This window comes from Brassica oleracea, chromosome C4 (genome assembly GCF_000695525.1).
Source record: "Brassica oleracea var. oleracea cultivar TO1000 chromosome C4, BOL, whole genome shotgun sequence".
Taxonomy (NCBI): domain Eukaryota; kingdom Viridiplantae; phylum Streptophyta; class Magnoliopsida; order Brassicales; family Brassicaceae; genus Brassica; species Brassica oleracea.
This window is the reverse complement of record NC_027751.1, coordinates 9864977-9883711: the sequence shown is the minus strand read 5'-3', so window position 1 is coordinate 9883711 and position 18735 is coordinate 9864977. Positions and strand designations below refer to the sequence as shown.

Here is an 18735-nt window from a genome sequence, read left to right as displayed (position 1 = left end):
AACTAAAAATAATCATTTGATAGCAATATATTTTTTATGAAATTCTAAAGAGAAGATAATTGTAATAGGTTATATGATAGGAATTTACTTTTTCTAAAATCTTAAACAAAATTGTAAAAGAGTATTTAATATTTTTTTAATTGTAAATAAAAAGGAGATTTATAAAATAGAATGTTTTCCTTTTTTTAAAAATCCTAGCAAAATAAAATTTTAAATACTTATTTAATAAAATATTAAATTAGTACATAAGAACATGTATAATGTTGTCATTGATTCGATTGGTGTACTTAACTTTCATTTCGTTTTTATTTTTTATTTTTTATTTTGGATTGTGTTCAGTTTAAATGTTTATGTATAGTATTTTTTCTAATCCTTAGTGTAAAGTTTATAACAACTCATCTATGCACCATGATTATAAAATACAAATATTAACTTGAACTTATGTGTGAAAATGTTTTAATTATAAAATAAATCTCAAACAACATATGCAAAAAACAATCATAATACTATAATAAAATAATTTATTATTTTATGGTTTTTATTAAATTAAAACATCAAACAAAAACCAGTTGCATTGCAGCAGACTCATATTTTGTAAGTAATAATTAAGAGTATTATGAAATAAAAATTCTTAACTACTCTTCCAAAAATCATAACTATAAAAATCTTCTCTTTAGAAAATTGATTAAAAGCACAAGACATACATTTTTTTCTTAAAAAAGTATTAAAATATAAATAAAAACTAATTCAACTAATTATCAAAAATTTATAAAACACCAATTGTTTCACAATAATCAATAAAGTTAAAATTAATATAAAGATATCAAAATATTGTACATTTTGGAATGGAGAGAGTATAACTAAGAAGTGAGAACGTTCATTGAATTTGTCTTCGCCTTTGTGTAAACACCGTATACGGATTTGAAATTTGTGATGATTGGATGATTGAAATTTTGATTGATGTCTTGATACGTCGTTTTAGACTTTCAGAAAAATGGAAAAACATCATCCAAACTCAAAAATATTACAAGACACATATTCTGTGAATCTTTTACTCACTAATGGTGTCTACAATTCTCCAACACCAAACGCTACACAGTTTGCTCTACAAAAAAGAGTTTATTTCCTTACAAGTAGAGTACTCGCTGGCTTTAAACCTAACCACCCTATGGGATTCTAAATACCGTAAATCTGTGCAAGGGACTACTGTACAATTTGGTAAGAAAAATAGGTCTCAGCCCTTTAAGAAGTGGAAGTTAGGGTTATCAGCGAGTGCAACCGCTGGCTTTACATTGGCGAATTCTTTCTCTTCCATACAGTTGGAGATTTCATCGGCTGCAAAGGGGACACTGAGTTTCACAAAGACAATGTTCATGAGGTTATGGTCTGAATAACTGGAGATATTCAATCGTCTTCTTAATATGTTTTGATACCTGGAATCATTGTCTAACAAGAACGAACGGCTGTCTTCGTCTTCATCTGTTATTAGAAGTTTCAAGTTGGAAATCACCTGCATCATCGATAGAGAACATTGAACCAGGTAATGAAATGATATATGGAGATTCTATAGTTTGCTTGAGAGGTGTAGAGAAGAAACATACGCCTGGAGATACATTCCGATCCTCGTTGTCATCAATTTTGCAGAAGGTACATATTCTATACAGTTGCTGAGTACTAAGAGCCTGAGAGATTAAAGAAAGAGTGAAGAGGGTGTGACTATTAGCATGCTCCAAGCATGTTTCTACTTTTTTTTTAATCTTGAAAGGAATGTTTTAGATCAGAGAAGGAGAGAGTAGTTACCGGGCAGAGGTTAGTGGTAAGATCATCATATGTAATTTTGGACTTTTGTTCTGTAACCTGGAAGAGGAATCAGGAGATATATTCAGATCAAAGAAAGAAGAGAGAATGTTGTAATGCTACTTAAAGTTTCTGTAAATTTGGTTCTTAAAAGACAGACCAGGAGCACCACAGCTTGTCTTGTGTGTTTGAGTTCATCCCATGAAGACCCTACAAACTGCACTCAGGAGAGTTTAATTGCAATCAAGAGACTGAAATGTTAATGGTTAGTAAGCTCATTTTAGACAAATGAATTTACCTCTTCAGTTGCTTGGCTACACCATGCCTCTAGTTCATTAAACCAAGCATTCACCTTTTTGCCCATGTGGTATGTACAGCATTCCCTCTCCAGAAGGCTGCATTAGTTATGTTACAGCTTTCGGTTTACTACTTGATGGTGGGGTATCTAAACTACTCTCCAATAATTTACCTGTTAAAGACTTGAACGTTGATGCCTTGGAATGTTTGGCTGAATATCTTCTGAGCAAGAAACATAGGAACCTGTAACAAGAAGTTTTGTCAGAGAGGACATTGAGTATATACAATCATATTACCCTTGAACACAGAAAGGTTCTTACGTAATTTTTCTTCAATGTGCCGAGAAGCCGATTCAAAAGATCTGTAATGCCTTGCCAACTTTCCGCTGGTGTATTCTCTGCGGATGGCGTTGCCGATGGATTCTCTTCAGATGTCTTTGCCTCTGTATTTTCTTCAGATGGCTTTGTCTGTGGACTCTCTTCAGATGTCTTTGCCTGTGGATTCTCTTCAGGTGTCTTTGCCTGTGGACTCTCTTTAGATGGCTTTGCTGGTGAATCACCTTCAGACAGCTTTTCCGGTGGAATCTCTTCAGATGGCTTTGCTGGTGAATTCTGTTCAGATGTCTCAGCTGGTAAATTTTCTGCAGAGGGCTCATGTGATGAATCTTTCAGTCCCTGAGCCATTAGTTGAGAATTAACAAGTGAGATGACCTATCTTGCAGAGATCATGATCTTCAAAATTTGATTAGCTTTTTTCAGTAAACCAATAGATATATAGGTCTACCTGAATGCATGAGGAAAGCACAGGCTCTAGTTCTCTCTTCACATTCTCTTGAAATATCCCAAATATCGTTTCAACGTAGGCTGTGAGCTGCTGCCTGAAAAGCAAAGCTGGAACTCGAGCATCTACTTGTTGCACTACGTCACCTGAAAGGCTTTCCGAAGAGGTAGAACGGAAACCCTGAGACATAGCCAGCCATGTTCCACATTATGGCCATATTAATATGTTTCTGGAGTCGGTAAAGATGTTGTTTGTTACCTGTGTCATTCTCCCAAAAAATGAAGTCGGCTGAGGAGGTTTATTCGCACTTGCACCATTTGTGCCATGAGTTTTCAAGCTTCTTTGAAGCAAGAACAGTAGCGTAGATGTGTTTGTAAGCCAATACGTCAAATTATCATTATCTTCCGGATTCTGTAAAATGGAAAGAATGCATAAGCATGATGTCAACTTCAAGGCTAAGCTGTTTCTCTAAGACACTATACATTAATGCAGACTTCATGTTTACCTCTATAGCGGAACGAAAGAGAGGAACAATACGATCAAATATACTGGTTTTCTCTGCTTCAAATAGTTTCCAGTGTATGAGACATTTGTATATTGTAAACGCTGCAACAGGCTTCCCATGGCTGAAACCGATATTTTGAGAAACAAAACTGAGAAGGACGTCAACGTATTCCTGCATCATTAAAAAAAAATATGAACATGAATTAACCAAATGCAAAGAAGTAACACAATGTTAGTTACATACATGTGGTTGTTGTTCGAGAGTTCGTTTAAACGACATTGCCCCAAACTTTCCTGAAGGTATAGGAGCCAATGATACCTGTAACAAAGAGCAAAAATGATTGAAGCGTGTATGTAAGAATAGTTCATCCAGATTTTAAATATTAGACCACTTACATGATGTCCATTCTCCATTGGCTGCAAGATGTAGGTGAAACCAAAGAAGTTAACACATTTCTTGAAAATATTCTTAGAAATTTCATAGAGGTATTTTTTTTACCGGAGGTCCTGAAAAAGACACCTGGGGTGACATTTTCTTGGAAGCTGAGTTAATCATCAGTGCTTGCTGCCGTAGAATTTTTTCTTCTGCTTCCATGTCAGAGACTTTTTCTTCAAGCCTAAAGATAAGAAGACTAGATAAGTAATGCATATGTAGTAACTGTTACCTTTGGAGTAAAGAGAGAATGCAAATTGATTACATTTGCATAGATGTTTTTAACCCGATTAGTTTTGTCTCTGCGTCTACAACCTGCTGAAGCCTCTCTTCACAAAGTTTACTTGCTTCCTCATACTTCTTCTCTGTTTCTTGTACTTTCTTTTCCAACAAATCTACCAGATCCTGTGGAAAAAAAAAACAGTAAATTTAAGAGCCATAAACTTGTAATGGAGAAGGATAAATCTATTACAAAAACTTACATATAACTCTTTGTTTTCAGCAGCAAGCTTGTTGGTCATTTCATTATCAACTGAAACATCATCAGTTATGCTATCTTCTTCTTTCAGCATGTGTGTCCCCTCCTTTTGCTCGTTTGGTGAATCACTCCCATCGTTTTCATTACTTTTTTTCTCTAACGAACTCACCAGTGCCTAAGAAGTATCATACATCAGATGAGAAAAACAAATCTGAAAATACTAAAAGGCATCTTTAGAAATTTACCTTGAGACGTTCATTCTCAGCTGAAAGATCACTCACAATCTCATAATCAGATGATGCACTCTCCTTCAACTGCTCTGTGATGTTTGAGCTTGTTTCCTCGTGTTTTCGGTCTAAGGCATCGATTTTCTTTTCCAATGAACTGACCAACGTCTAACAAATGGAGTGTTCTTAATGAGATATAGATCTTCTAAGAGGAAACATAGAAATCTCAGAGGAACCTTCAAAACCAGTATCATGAGATTCTACCTTCAATTGTTCATTTTCAGCTTCGAGTTTGATGATTACATCATGGTCAATGACGGGAACCTCCTGTTTTATTTGGCCTTCACTTAGCTTACTTGTTTCTTCATATTTGGTCTCGGATACATCAGTTTTACTTTGCAATGAGCTCACCAACTCCTTAAGAGTTATAAGGAAACAGAGTAAAACAGAGCAACCATAAGCATATATTTAGAAGTGACCTTTATATATGATAGAATTTGATGCATTTTAAAATAGGAGTCTCATAAAAAGTTTGCTTTCATTATAGGAAAAGTATACAACTCTTGTAACAAGATTTTTTTCTTTTGAATTAAATTTAACATTCAATTCAAAAAAAAAAAAAGAAGTGACCTTTATAGCCTTACCTTGAGATGTTCATTTTCTGAAGCGAGATCATGCGTCATCTCCAGATCCTTAGAAAGTTCTTCAAATTCTAATTGCATGTCTTGTAAAGCGGACTGCAACTTCAAGATCTCCTCACTTTTGGTTTCTTGAGTTTCCCCGAGCTGGAGTTTCATATCATCCAAAGCTGCTTTCAACTCTTCAACTTCTTGAGTTTTGGCTTCCTCAAGCTTCATCTGCATCAGTATACTTATCAGATGTAGAGAAACAACAACACAATCTAGTAATATGGTTTAAGAAAACAAATTATTCAGCGTGGAAAGTTATGTGTAACTTTAGTACCCTCATCAGTTTCTCAAGCTCTAAGCATGAAGTGAGTTCTTCCAACTCCTTTTCTAACTTATTCTTCGCGTCTTGGAGGGCTCCTGTTTCCTTAGCAGCCTGGAAGACAAAGAAACCATTTATTGACAAACATGTTGAAGACTCATAACATCTCATGGAAGTTAGGATCGTAAAAGTTAGTAAAGAAACCATTTTAAGCTTCAGCAATTCTCGGCGTGCAATTTTCACTCTCCAGCCACATTGAGTGGTAATAGCTGCTTTCCTCATTCTCAAAAACCGCCTCCGACACAAAAATCTTCGGGTCTGACTCTGTGGAATCAGCAACTTACATGTTATTGATGCTCAAAACAAATGAAAAATCACTGTCATCAAAATGAGGTTTTAAACTTGCTTGAATGATGATTGCCGCTCTTCTCTTCATCCTGTACTGAAGTTCGACTCGAGCAGCCATTGCGCGCAACCCAGTCTGAACATAAATAGCTGAAACACACAGCCTTTTATAGGCTGTCTGGCATATATAAGTCCTGGCCTGCTTCTGAATTCTCAGAGAAGCTGCTTCTCTTCTCATGGACTTAAACTGAAGGCGTGCAACATGTCCTGTGGGAGAAGACTAATGAGACCTGAAACCAACTCTGAAGCCAAAAAATTAAGCAGACATTTATTACCTCTACAAAAGGCTTGGATCTCAGTTGAAGCGGACTGTAACATCAAATATTTTTTACGAGACTGATAAGAAAGGACTTTCCTCTGTATGATCCTTGCTGAATGGCCAAGAGCTTCAGCTCGGTGAGCATCCAGCTCTGCCATCTGACCTGCCCTAAGAAACACCTTTGTCTTCCCTATCTGTGGGTTGAAAGATAAATGTAATAAAAGAATTGATCAGATTCCTTTCTTTTTTTTTTCTGGTCACAATAAAATCATCAATCTAGAAAACTGCGAGATAATGAAAACGCACCTGGAAACCTTTTAGGTCCACTTTTGCTAGTAGCTTTTTGCAAGCATTAACTTCGTCAAAGCTTTAAACATATACAGAGGCAAAAAATCTTTTTATGGGTCTAAAACCATAACTTCTATTAGCAATATACTAAGAATTTGAAAGGTTAACTGCAGAAGTTAGTAAAGGTGAATCTACCTTTTATTTGTAGCCTCTGGTCCCAAAATTCGGAACCTAGTTAAAAACTCACTGAAAGACTTTCTAGTAGGATATCCAGCACAGCTAATTCTAATGGCTTCCATGACTCCCTGAGGCCAGGCAAGGATGTTTCACGAAATCATGTAAAATGGTTACAGTTAGAAAGATGAAAATATAAGGTTCTTTGCGACATTAAGCTTACCCCACACCTAAGTTGATGTAGAACGTTAAGGTTCTCAAAAATATCTGGCTTAAGAACGTTATTTGGTTTAACACAGCGTACGTAGTGCGGCTCTGTGGTGCTCAACGTCTCGAGCAAAGATTGTAGTTGTTGCTGTATTTTAGTGCATGATGAGAATCACAGTAAAATATATGTATAAGTGGAATTTTTTTATTGTATCCATTATCATCAGACCTTGAACTGAGAGCCTATTGATGAGAACTTAGATGATTTTGAGGATTCCTCTCGCGGTTTTGGAAACAAAGAAGAGACAAAGGAACATTCTGAAGAGTTCATGAGAGATTGATGTTCTCCAACAACATAATCTTTGTTCTTGTCCAAAAACAGTTCAGTCTGATAAGTTACCTGAAATTGAACAAGGATACAATCATCACACCGAGTTTACATGTTTTGACAATAGCTTCCAAGATAAACATGTATAAGATGACTAACATCACCAGCATAATGGCAGATGGTAAAGTCTGTACGAGCTAATTTTGGTTTGGTAAAACGCTTGTGGCTGTTAAATGTCTGGTATAGCTTTTGCGCAAGTGTTTCATGTGTCGATCTTGGAAACATGCTGTAGATCAGGCAAACACAAACTCAGACACTTAGTCAAGAAAGTAAAAAAAGGAATAAATGAAGAAAGAAAGTAAATGACGGTTTGATACATTACCACGCCTCATCGATAAGGGCAATAATGCCGCCAGGTTTCTGACATGAAACAATTTGATATTAGAAACTAAACAGCATATATGTAAACGGATCATAGGTTTCAACACCAACTATTGTGCTACTACTTACCTTTTCTATAAGATCAAGGACATCCTGATTATCGATGAACTCTATGTAACTCCAGTCAATCTCTTCTTTAGTATACTCTTCTTGCTCCATTTTGAATACATGCTGTAAAAGAGAAAATAGCACATGCATGAATATGGATATAACATTAAATCACATCAATCAAGAATCAATACTCTGAGAAGCACATCAGTTTCCAACCTGGTTGAAATGTTGTTGCAGCTTCTCGTTTGTCAGGTTTATACAAAACTGTTCAAAGCTACAAAATGTTTGTGAAAATAGAAAGTCAACGTTGGAATTGTAACAAAAGCATTATTACTGCTATCAACTAAACCACTGAAGGAACGATGCATAATGAATTAATGATAATTTCAATATTGTCAAAAACCACAAGAAAAAAGAGAGATCTAGCTAAGTAACTGAAAGCTATGGTATTCAGCAATACACCATCAGCTCATTGTTTGAAACATAATATTGACGGAGCATATATTCAAATCTGAAAACGATATTTAACAATTAAAGAATATAAGAGCGTACCGGTTAAGCACCTGTTTGTCTTAAAACTCTCGAATCCATATATATCCAGGACTCCAATAATGTATTTTGAACTGGGGTCTTGGCCTATAGAATTGTTGATCGTTGTCACAAGCCTGAGAGCAATAAGTTTGTAACATCTTTAAAAAAATTAAAATCCCAAGAAGCATACTAAGCCCTTCGGAAAGAGCGGATTCAAGTATTGCTAACCTACCAATCAAACAATTTAGAATAGACAATCTTGGCAAGAGCATCTCTGCTTAGAGCTGCACTACCAGGATCAAGCGACTTTGTAATGCTTTCACCACGAGTCACCATTACCCTTTTGCATAAGGAGTCCTCTAATGCTTTCTCATCACACCTGCCAACAAAGAACTATCAGGGTAAGGGTTCTAACTCCAGCACACAAGAGAACTGTTATTCAAGAACACATAATATTGAAAGAATGTACATGAAAAGTTCTGCAGCCACTTTCAGATGGAAGCGGGATTTATCGTCCTTGGGTTCTGCAGCATCTGACTCTTCTCCCTTAACAAACTCAATGTTTCCTAGATGAAGAATAGCAGCCACTACCCGGAATATTGCATCCTACAAAGTTAAAAATGTAAGAAGAGTTGTCCTCACTACTGAATACTAGAAAGTACCTGTTCTTCAGAAGTGATCCCAACAACGTCCATAGCTTTCCTCGTATCTAGGTACTCCTTGGAATCATCAAATGCACTCAATGCATGGCAATTCGATTGATTTAGGTAGTGGAATGTGCTGGGTTTCCCTAATTTATACCGCTCAATTTCCTGAAATCTCATAACATAAGCTCAGTTTTGTCAGTATGAATATCACATTTACGCATGGAAGGGACCATAGTTACCTGTTCTGGCGCAGCGCAGAGCATGTAAAAGCAATGATAGTTTCTCTCAGGATCAGAAACCTGACAAACTCGTGACCTCTCGAGCAAATACGTCCTAATAGCAGCTCCTGAGATTCTACCCATTTGATTGAACTGAATCTCCACAAATTTACCAAAACGACTGCAACATGAGATTAATGTGTCAAGTTTTGGCTTCAACAAATACATAAACTGGAAAAAATCAAGAAATGTGAAAGACATTCCACCTTGAATTATTGTTTCTGACTGTTTTTGCATTGCCAAAAGCTTCTAAAACTGGATTTGACTGGAGAAACAGAAAATGTAATGTGAGAAGAATAACAAAACATCTCCAGAGAGTGGGGACTCAGGAGTGGTAGCTACCTCCAAAACTTGCTGCTCTACAGATCGGCCTTCACTCTCAGCTTTACCACCCATGTATGCAAGATACTGCATGAGCATCTTTGTGCTCTCAGTCTTCCCAGCACCGCTCTCTCCACTCACCAAGATCGCCTGGCTCACTCCTTCGTTGATCATTTTTCTAAATTTTAACATTCTTGATGATTGTGAGGCTCAAACAACAATAAAATTGGTAGTTAAAAAGTTTTCATCTAGGAGACAAGAAGATTACCTGTATGCAGAATCAGCAACTGCGAAAGGATGTGGGCTTAAGTCGCCAAAATCTGAGCCTTTATACCGTTCCATGATCTCATTTCCGTATAGGTGGGGTAATCTTTTAAAGGGGTTCACAGCTATCAGTATATTCCCTGTGTATGTCTGTAACAATTTGAATAACAAATTGTGCAGTAATCATAACATAGAATGAATGATAGTGAACTAGTGTAATTAATGCAAGAAACAAATGTTAGGGTTATATGCTTACATAAATTTCATTTGCATTGTACCGGGACTTAAGATTAAGAAGAAGCCCAGGTTCATGCAAATAGGCAAGCTTTGTCATGTCGTCGACGCCAAGTTCAGGAAACTCCGGATCCTTGGGGTGGACAGCATTTACCTTTGCTGTAACCTACATAACAAACATGAGCACTTAATGTTCACTACTACCCATCATCATCGTCATGTAGCTTGAGAGCCAAGCAAATCTCATTTTTCTAACGGATTGACTTTTGATTTAAAAGGGGGACTAACCGTCTTGGTTTCGCATTTTACTTTGACCTCAACGTCGTTAGCTTCGACAACTTCTCCGTCAAGCCAGGCTTCATCTGTATCTTCTACCCAGACGTACGACCCCAAAGCTACCTTTACTGAAGCAGCCTGATCACAAGGTAAAAAAAATGAGCAACCCGAAGAAATCACAATGCAGGTTGCAGAAGAAAGACTCTACCATTTTCACGGCTAAATCTTGTTATATTTTCCTAGCGAATGAAGATTTCCAAACGGGAGAAACATTAGAAAAAACTCCGTGAGAACCCAATCAAAAGGTGTTTCTCCACCATGGATCTAACGATTAATCAGACAGGAGATGTTTCAAGAACGTATCCTCTCTCTCTCTCTCTCTCTCTCTCTCCAAGTCTGATCGACGTAGAAAAGCACGTTTTGCGGACCAAGCAACCGCAGAGACCTTAAACCCCTTAAAGCTCTTCCCAGAGAGAATAAAAGCAACAAAAATTTCGCAGAAACTAAGAAATTTTCTCGCGTTTTCCCTCGGATTTTCTCTCCCGGTTGTTTTTGTTTCCTCGTTTGATGCTTCATCTCTGAAAAGAGAGAGCATAAAAATCCACGTAGGCGTGTCACGTAAGACATTTAGCTTTGTGATTCCAAATTTACCCTATCATCAAACCGGGTTGTTCGGTTAGTGGTATTCGATTTTATGGAGCAGGATATGTCCCTTGCTCTCTCGCTTCGCCAGACGTTAATGGCGGACAGAGTAATTCGTCCCCTGTTGCCGAGACTAAAACCTAGATTTTCCCCCGCATCTCCTCGATCTCTCTTCTTCCCCACGCTTTGCAGTAGCTTCGGTGAAGTTAATTCCGCTGAACCGCCGGAGATTATGCTATAAAATCTGTGCCTTCACGGGTAAACCGGTGGATATGGAAGGGCGGAAAGGGGGAGGAAACTGGAGTGTATTGTTGAAGACGAGACGATGATAATGTTGGTGGTAGTGGTGAATTTGATATGTCGAAGATCTCTTTTAGAAGAAACTGTAGATAGTGTTTGGATTTTGAAGGTACAATCTCCTACTCAGCACAGGCCCGGCACGGATTTTTGTTTTCATTTGTTTTTGTATAAAAATTTTGTTTTCAATTCTAAATTGGTATATATGTTTATCAATTTTTAAAACATAATAAGTTTAGGTATATTTTTTTTTCATCGAATAGATTGTTTCAAACTTTCACATGTATTTGTATCTTTTTCTATATATATATTTTCGGATTATTATTTCATTATTAAAATCATAACTATATATATAAAGATTAGTAAAATATTGTTTTATTGTCATATTCAAAGTTATTGTAACATTTCACAAATTTATAAAAATTTTAAAAAATTAAACTTTTCGTTTCATAGATTTATATTATCGAGTAAATAATAAAACATTTAGTTTTTGTTTAATTTTTAAAATAAAATATAGTTTAAATTATTTTTTCATTGGTTTAAGGTAATAAAGATTAATCATTGTTAAATAATACTCCATCCGTTTCAATATACTTGATGTTTTAGAAAAGTTTTGTTGTTTCATAATAGATGAAGTTTGCACAAATCTATGTAATTTTAACTTTACCAAAAACTATGTAACCAATTAGATTTTTATTATTTTTATTTATAATTAAATAAACTAATTTTATATTGTAATTTAATGACACTTTTGATAAACAATAGTTTTTATTAATATTTGTGCATTGGAGTAAAACATCAAGTAATAAGAAACCGAGGGAGTATGATTTTTGTTATCTAAATTGTTTTTTATAATTTTATATTGTAATTTAATGACACTTTTGATAAACAATAGTTTTTATTAATATTTGTGCATTGGAGTAAAACATCGGGAGTATGATTTTTGTTATCTAAATTGTTTTTTATAATTTTATATTGTAATTTAATGACACTTTTGATAAACAATAGTTTTTATTAATATTTGTGCATTGGAGTAAAACATCGGGAGTATGATTTTTGTTATCTAAATTGTTTTTTATAATTTTAAAAGTTAACATCGACAAATATTTAAATATTTAACATATGGAGGTAGTATTACAAAATTAAATTACATCTATTTAATTTATACTATCTATAAATCCAATGGATCATCTATTGTTTAAATTCAATTATTGATAGCCCAATTAAAATTTTTGGTAAACCTAAAATTTAAATGATAAGATTAGAGATTAAATGTAACATGACTTTCTATGAATATGTCCATTTTAAAAAAAATCACACGTGTATCAAGGTTGTGACTTCTCTTTTAATATATAATTAAAAAAAAACGGAGTTCTATTCACCTGCCATCTTATGTTGCGCACATAGTTATCTAGTTAATTCAAGATTTCGAGTGTGATTGGTGACCAAGGAAATGAGGAGGAACACTATGTTCCTTAATATTCCTTAAACTTTTTACCGTTCACGAAGAATAGGTTTTCCTTCTCATTCCTTTATTTGTATAAAATTATAGAACAAATCAATTCCTCATTAATTTTGATAAGGAACCATCATTCCTCAACATTACTAAAATTTTATTCCTACTCATTCATTTCCTCTCTGTTCCTATTGTTCTTATGATAGTTACCGTCTCCGTTTCTATTGTTCTTATGATAGTTACCGGTCACACCCTTCAATTCTCTGGTATCATCTCAAGTCTCGTATTTTTTCATCCAGAGTCAAATTTGAATTTGCTATGTGGTAAAAGACTTCTCTGTGCTAACCAGAAAACGCATTTTTCTTTGTGAATGTCGCCTTTTACTTATCTAAGCCTGGTTAGCACAGTCAGATCATGTCACATGTCCGTAGAATGATCCAAACATTACATTTCTGTTTGATGGCTATCTAATGCCATATTCCCAGTATCACAGCGACTACAAATAAGATCAACAAAGTAAAGTTGCCTCCGGGAAGAACCCATGACCTGCAAATATCAAAAACCTTTTGGTTTCATATCATTCTTGCAAAGACAATTGACATAAAGAACTGAAACAAAGGACTATAAACAAAGTTGTATATTGTTGGGTGAAGAAGATACCTGAGCTTCTTCCTAGACTGCTGAATATAAGCCATTGCAGGAGGCAGTACACCAAAGAGAAAACAGTTCGCATAAACACCTGCAAAATCCAAAGCCCTCGAAAACGTTGAAGGAAAGTACGTTGCAATGAGAGCCGGAACACCAAGCACAAACAGCATCACTACCGCTTCAAATCCATCACGACCTCTCGCCGCTTCACTGTCTGAAACTCTCCCATCAGTTCCCTTTGACTGTTTAGACACAAGCTTCCATGTATCAAGGAGCTGCTTCGGGAAGCTAACAGCGTATCCGATCAAACTGGTGGCCAACGCCGAGAAAGCAAAACCCTGAACAGCAGACAAAGCAGAAGGGTTCACAGACAGAAGAAGCGAGATAGGGTCAATGGCCGAAGAAGAACCCACAGGGACTTTGATCCTCGCGAGCCCCAAAACAATGAGGTTCCACGACAACACCATAACAAACGGCACAACACCACCCACAAGAACAGCTCTCCGAGCATCCGAAACCGAGTCCCCAGCGAGGTTGCATATAAAAGGAGTGATGACATGGAACCCCAGCGTCAGCACCATAACGGGAACCGCGGGCAAAACCGCCGAAACCTTCCAACAAGACTGACCAAAGGAAGCCAACACGTTGGACCTAGCCACGGATAAACCTATAGCAACGAGTGAAGTTATAGAGAAGAGCATGAGGAAGCAGAGACACCTGTTGGCGACATCAATAGCATTGAACGGGAAGAAACCGATCAAGACTCCGGAGACTAGAGGGAATATAGCATTGGCTAATAACGGATTCATTGTAGGAAACCATTGAGAGACAATAGAGCCAATCCCAGACACGCAAGCAACCATCAAAGCAAAACTCAGCGAAGCATAGACAGAAGCCACAAAGACTCCAAATTTATCCCCGAATGATTTAGTTGCAAGGCCTGTGAAGCTGACCTCTGACGCGTTGTCTTCTTCCATAGCTGCGAAGCTGAGCTCGGCCACGAGGAGGATAGAGGAGATGACGTAGACCCAAGAGCAGAGTAAAGCGACCGTCGATGGGATCGAGCCAGATCTGATGGTTGCGGCTGGGAGGCCGAGCATTCCCGGACCCACGGCGGTTCCGATGATTAAACTAACGGCGGCCCAGAAGCTCTTCCCGTTCTTGGGTTTCTGTAAAGTTTGGATCTTTTCATCGTGCGTTGACTGAGGTTCGTCGTGGTCTCTGCTGCATCTGACGAGTAAAGGTGAGTAGAGAGAGCCGTTCTGAGAACTGGGTTTCTGTTCTTTTATGGTGAGCTGCGGTGGAGGGGAAGTTTGAGTATCACGACGGTCGGAGAGCTTGAGAAAACTCCGGCGAGGGAGGGCATTTTGGGGAGAAAGACGAGATTTTGTGGGGGTTAGGCAATGCTGACGAAGAGGAAGAGCCATTGATGTGATGTGGGAGATTCTCTGTCAAGTGGACCTGAGCTGGTTTGGTCTCGTTGTCAAATGTTTCTGTTTAGAGTTTGGAAGGTTTAGTTGACTCTTTAGGGCTTTTGTCTAATAAACCAGACATGAGGGGTTTGGTCTAATATTTCTTTTGTCTCGGGTCCATTTTCTATACCAAATTCTGGTTAGAAGTGACGTTTCTCAACAGAGCATTTCAATCCGATCGACAAGTGTGGTGAAAGGATCATCAGGTTCCTCTTGTTGGTTAAACTTTTTTTCAAGATTCTGTCTCAAAAAAGAACTAACCAACAAAAGAAAAGTAGACGAGAACCTTGATGATCCTCTCACCACATTTGTCGAGACAGTTCCTTCCGTTACTACAAGTTTGTATCGATATTTGATGTCGTGTTCGCTCCAAAGCAGAACGGTTTCAAGTTCGATTGATTCTGCTTCCAATAGTAACAGAATCCATAATATTAGTGTGTTAAAATAAGACTGAAGACCACTGGTAGGATAAATAAAGATTGGATCAAACTTGATGAACGTATCCATGGCCTTGAATTTTACACAGAACAAGAACTTGTTCCACAAAAAACTTGTCACATCAAAGATTAGAAAGCAAGAGCTGAAGTTCACTATTGAGGTTATAATAATACATTTCATATATAAAATATCTAATATATTAGGTTCAAAACCTTATTTGTGTCGTTCGACTAACTAAATGGTTTCGTGGTGTAGTTGGTTATCACGTCAGTCTAACACACTGAAGGTCTCCGGTTCGAACCCGGGCGAAGCCAATAGTTTTTTGTCGAGATTTTGAACGTTATTTTAGCAAAGCCAAAAAGAAAGCGCTGTTGCCGGGAATCGAACCCGGGTCACCCGCGTGACAGGCGGGAATACTTACCACTATACAACAACGACATTGTCGAAAGAGGGTTAGATTAAAAATATAATTAAGCGCGCTAAATATCCTATCGCGTCCAAACATCTCACTAATGCTACTTCCATCATCCTTATCAGATCTGTAACCCAATCCTCCGCCTGTCCAATCCATACCCTTTTCTCATATCCGATCTTGTCCATCATAATGTGTCCCGCGATTAGCCATCTGCACACAAATAAAAGGGTAAGTCTCATTCCTGAGTGGGTTTAGTACTTTAGGTTCAGAAGACTAAAGTCAAAATATTGTTACACAAGGATTTGAGCATCTTGAGATGTAGAAACCAAAAAAATTGAGATTTTGGTTTTTTTTTTTTGAAAAAAGTTTCAATTGTCATCATTATGATGACCCTTTCGTTTCCAAAGTTCGCTCTTGCCATCTTTATAATCAATAAAATTATTTTGTTATAAAATTATTTATTTCATTATATATTACTTGAAAAATACCAACAAAATACTTGAAATCGGTTCAACATTTGCATAACATTTACTTTGGTGGCGGTTAAGATTTTATTGTACGCATGTTAATCACTGATTTAATTAATTTATAAGATAAACCAATGTCCAGAAAAATTTACATCTCAAGACACATTTTCATTTTCTATTATTAGTAAATTCAACTTGAGACACACATTTGTCTTATTATTTGTCATTTACACCTCTCTCTCTCTCTCTCTCTCTCTCTCACTCAAGAAGCTTCCCATCACGAGGAGAATGTGGTCAGAAATCCATAATAGAGTCCGACCACAACGACACGTCATCGTACTAAAGCATATTTTCTTACAAATACAGAAAAATTCTATATATTTATATTTCCTAAAAATAAATTTTCCATTAGTGATATTATATATATTTGTGTTTTGTTTAAAATTATGTTTTAAAATAAATGATATTTATTTTTCTAATATCAAGATTATGTGTGTGAATGTTGTTTTATGAAATTACATTATATGCAAATATATATTTTCTTTGTATAAAGAGATATTTTATTACTTCAAAATTATATTTTATTAAAAATATTTTTTAAATGAAATATTTTTATTTTGTGAACCTTCCTTTTTAATGAAATCATAATATATATACATATATTTTTCGTTTTTTTTTAAGCTTTATAAATGTTTCCTTTTTAATATATATGTTATTTGGAAAATTTTGAAAAGGAAACTAAATAAAAATTGAATAACATTTAAATGTAATACCTTTAATTCATTAAAGGTATCAGTGTAATCAACCATCATGAGAGCCAACGTGAACGCGACACACGAGAAACTGAATTATCAAATAATACTATAGAGATTCTCCTCCTACCTGCTATAATTATCGAAAACAACCCCCTCAAAAGCATTTTCCGGCCAAAACCGCAAAAAGCATTTTCTCGTCAAAACCGAAAAAGCGCAATTTTCCCGCGAAAACAAGAAAAATGCATTTTCTCGCCAAAACCGGAAAACATATTTTCCCGCCAAAACCGGAAAAACGCATTTTCCCGCCAAAACCGCAAAAACGCATTTTCCCGCCAAAACCGGAAAAACGCATTTTCCCGCCAAAACCGCAAAAACGCATTTTCCCACCAAAATCGCGAAAAACGAATTTCCCGCCAAAATCGTGAAAAGCACATTTTCCCGCCAAAACCGGAAAAAACGCATTTTCCCGCCAAAACCGGAAAACCCGTTTTTCCGTTTTTGGCAGGAAAATTGGTAGAACGGGTTAACATTAGTAAATTAGATAATTCATGTATAAAATTAACTTATCTTAAACTTGTATATATATATATATAGAGAGAGTATGTTTCCCATCTCCTAATTAATATTTCTGATCAATTTAGTTTCTTGGTTTCTACATCTAATCGAAATTTGACTTTTCCTGGACGACTTACATGTAAGTCGGCCAATAAAAAATTTAAAAAATCAATATTTTGTTATACCTAGACGACTTCCATATAAGTCGTCTCAGGTTAGTTTTGCAATAGAAAAAATAAACAAAAAAAAATATTTTTTTTCTAGACGGCTTACACGGAAGTCGTCCATCCGACGACTTACATAGAAGTTGTCCAAGATAAGTAAGGTTTGACCAGAATCTTGGAATAAAATCATGGGTCATAATAATGATGACAATTAAAGATGGACGTTTCTCTTGGCGTCTGATTTCTGGAACAAGCTGCTCGAGCTTCCGTCGAGCTCTCGGTGGCCTAGCGATCGGGTTCACCAAGCCTGCGAGCTCTTCGGTTAGTCATTCGGCGTATACCACATTTGTCTTATTATTTGTCATTTTTAAGTGATCTCTCTCTCGTCATCCCGTCGATTCTTGCAGGAGGCTGGGTTCATGATTGGCCGACATACCATGCAATTCCCGATCATTTAAGGAATGTTGGTTTCTTCAACTCGCTGTAAGAACAGTTTGTCCACTTAAAATGGCAGCATAGCGTTGCTGAGTTATTTTTCTGTTGTGTTCTCAACGGTTTTGTAATTTTTTTGTTGTAGCGCAAAAACACAAGGGATCGAAGGCATAATTCGACACGAAGCCGCCGGTTGTACACAGATCGCTGGATAAGCAGCTGTTGAGGTTCGAGAAGGTTCGGCTGGGGAAGAGTGAAGAGTCTTACAATATGGTTTTATTTATTTCAGTTCTAACACTATATAGTGGAGTGGTTGAGAAATGGAAACTCTCGTATAAGCTTGTGAATCAAGGAAATTATGTTATCACACTTCTGAAGGTGAAGTCGAGACTGTTCCAATAGTCTCCACAAGTGTTGCATATGGTGTTTACATGACAGTTTCTAGCATCCTAAGGTACTGAGTCTCTTGCTAACAAACAAAAGGCAGTAGATATACTGCAACTTTTAGCATTTTAGAGATTGGATAAAGTAATGAGGTATGGTTTTAACTCTAAAAGGAAATATACCCTAATCCAAATATCAAAACATGCAAATAGTATATAGTATAAAATATTATTAAAATAGAATAGTAACTGCTGCTATATATAGCAGTCTCGGAGCACGCCGTAAGCACCGTCCTAATACGCGAGGAGAGAAGCAAGCAGCTACCAATCTACTACGTAAGTAAAGGCTCTCATGGATGCGAAAACCCGCTACAGCCATCTAGAGAAGCTGGCCTTAGTCCTGAGAGTGGCGGGCCGCACCTTGCGTAGAGAGAGAGAGAGAG

At 36.6% G+C, this 18735-nt stretch overlaps 2 protein-coding genes and 1 non-coding gene across 6 annotated transcripts; 1 reads left to right on the top strand and 2 right to left on the bottom strand.

Moving 5' to 3' along the window:
* Positions 1–998: 998 nt before the first annotated feature.
* LOC106342439 (myosin-10) lies at positions 999–11230 on the bottom strand. 4 transcript variants are annotated; one of them, XM_013781369.1, is made up of 43 exons: positions 10820–11230; positions 10377–10746; positions 10181–10306; positions 9915–10058; positions 9663–9808; positions 9416–9587; positions 9280–9338; positions 9035–9194; positions 8811–8960; positions 8618–8754; positions 8381–8527; positions 8181–8282; positions 7834–7891; positions 7636–7737; positions 7508–7545; positions 7285–7411; positions 7027–7197; positions 6814–6945; positions 6612–6721; positions 6435–6495; positions 6145–6322; positions 5871–6076; positions 5669–5788; positions 5480–5578; positions 5161–5373; positions 4781–4933; positions 4535–4684; positions 4294–4464; positions 4077–4216; positions 3878–3995; positions 3775–3795; positions 3623–3697; positions 3380–3550; positions 3133–3285; positions 2878–3054; positions 2415–2768; positions 2267–2337; positions 2096–2192; positions 1958–2014; positions 1801–1857; positions 1602–1682; positions 1434–1510; positions 999–1349 (listed from the first exon to the last, which is right to left on the bottom strand). In XM_013781369.1, exons 2-43 carry the CDS (start codon positions 10377–10379, stop codon positions 1235–1237), a joined length of 5199 nt encoding a protein of 1732 aa, XP_013636823.1. In that variant the 5' UTR covers positions 10380–10746; positions 10820–11230; the 3' UTR covers positions 999–1234. The 4 variants fall into 4 exon arrangements, with proteins under 4 accessions (XP_013636823.1, XP_013636822.1, XP_013636824.1 ...); XM_013781368.1 differs by having other exon boundaries at positions 10377–11230; XM_013781370.1 differs by having other exon boundaries at positions 9416–9572; positions 10377–11229.
* Positions 11231–12782: 1552 nt separating this feature from the next.
* LOC106339753 (tyrosine-specific transport protein 2) lies at positions 12783–14720 on the bottom strand. Its single transcript, XM_013778619.1, has 2 exons — positions 13224–14720; positions 12783–13109 (listed from the first exon to the last, which is right to left on the bottom strand). Exons 1-2 carry the CDS (start codon positions 14636–14638, stop codon positions 13031–13033), a joined length of 1494 nt encoding a protein of 497 aa, XP_013634073.1. The 5' UTR covers positions 14639–14720; the 3' UTR covers positions 12783–13030.
* Positions 14721–15361: 641 nt separating this feature from the next.
* TRNAV-AAC lies at positions 15362–15435 on the top strand. Its single transcript has one exon. It is a non-coding gene; the product is annotated as a tRNA-Val (tRNA).
* The last annotated feature ends 3300 nt before the right edge of the window (positions 15436–18735 follow it).

Excerpts from the sequence above, each read along its gene's own strand:
- LOC106342439 (XM_013781368.1), bottom strand. Across the intron at positions 10,059-10,180 it reads TAAAATGCGAAACCAAGACG|GTTACAGCAAAGGTAAATGC; the intron begins GTTAGTCCCCCT and ends TTTGTTATGTAG. Across the intron at positions 7,546-7,635 it reads TCCTTGATCTTATAGAAAAG|AAACCTGGCGGCATTATTGC; the intron begins GTAAGTAGTAGC and ends GTTTCATGTCAG.
- LOC106339753 (XM_013778619.1), bottom strand. The coding sequence starts at position 14,638 with ATGGCTCTTCCTCTTCGTCAGCATTGCCTAACCCCCACAAAATCTCGT. Across the intron at positions 13,110-13,223 it reads CAGTCTAGGAAGAAGCTCAG|GTCATGGGTTCTTCCCGGAG; the intron begins GTATCTTCTTCA and ends TGATATTTGCAG.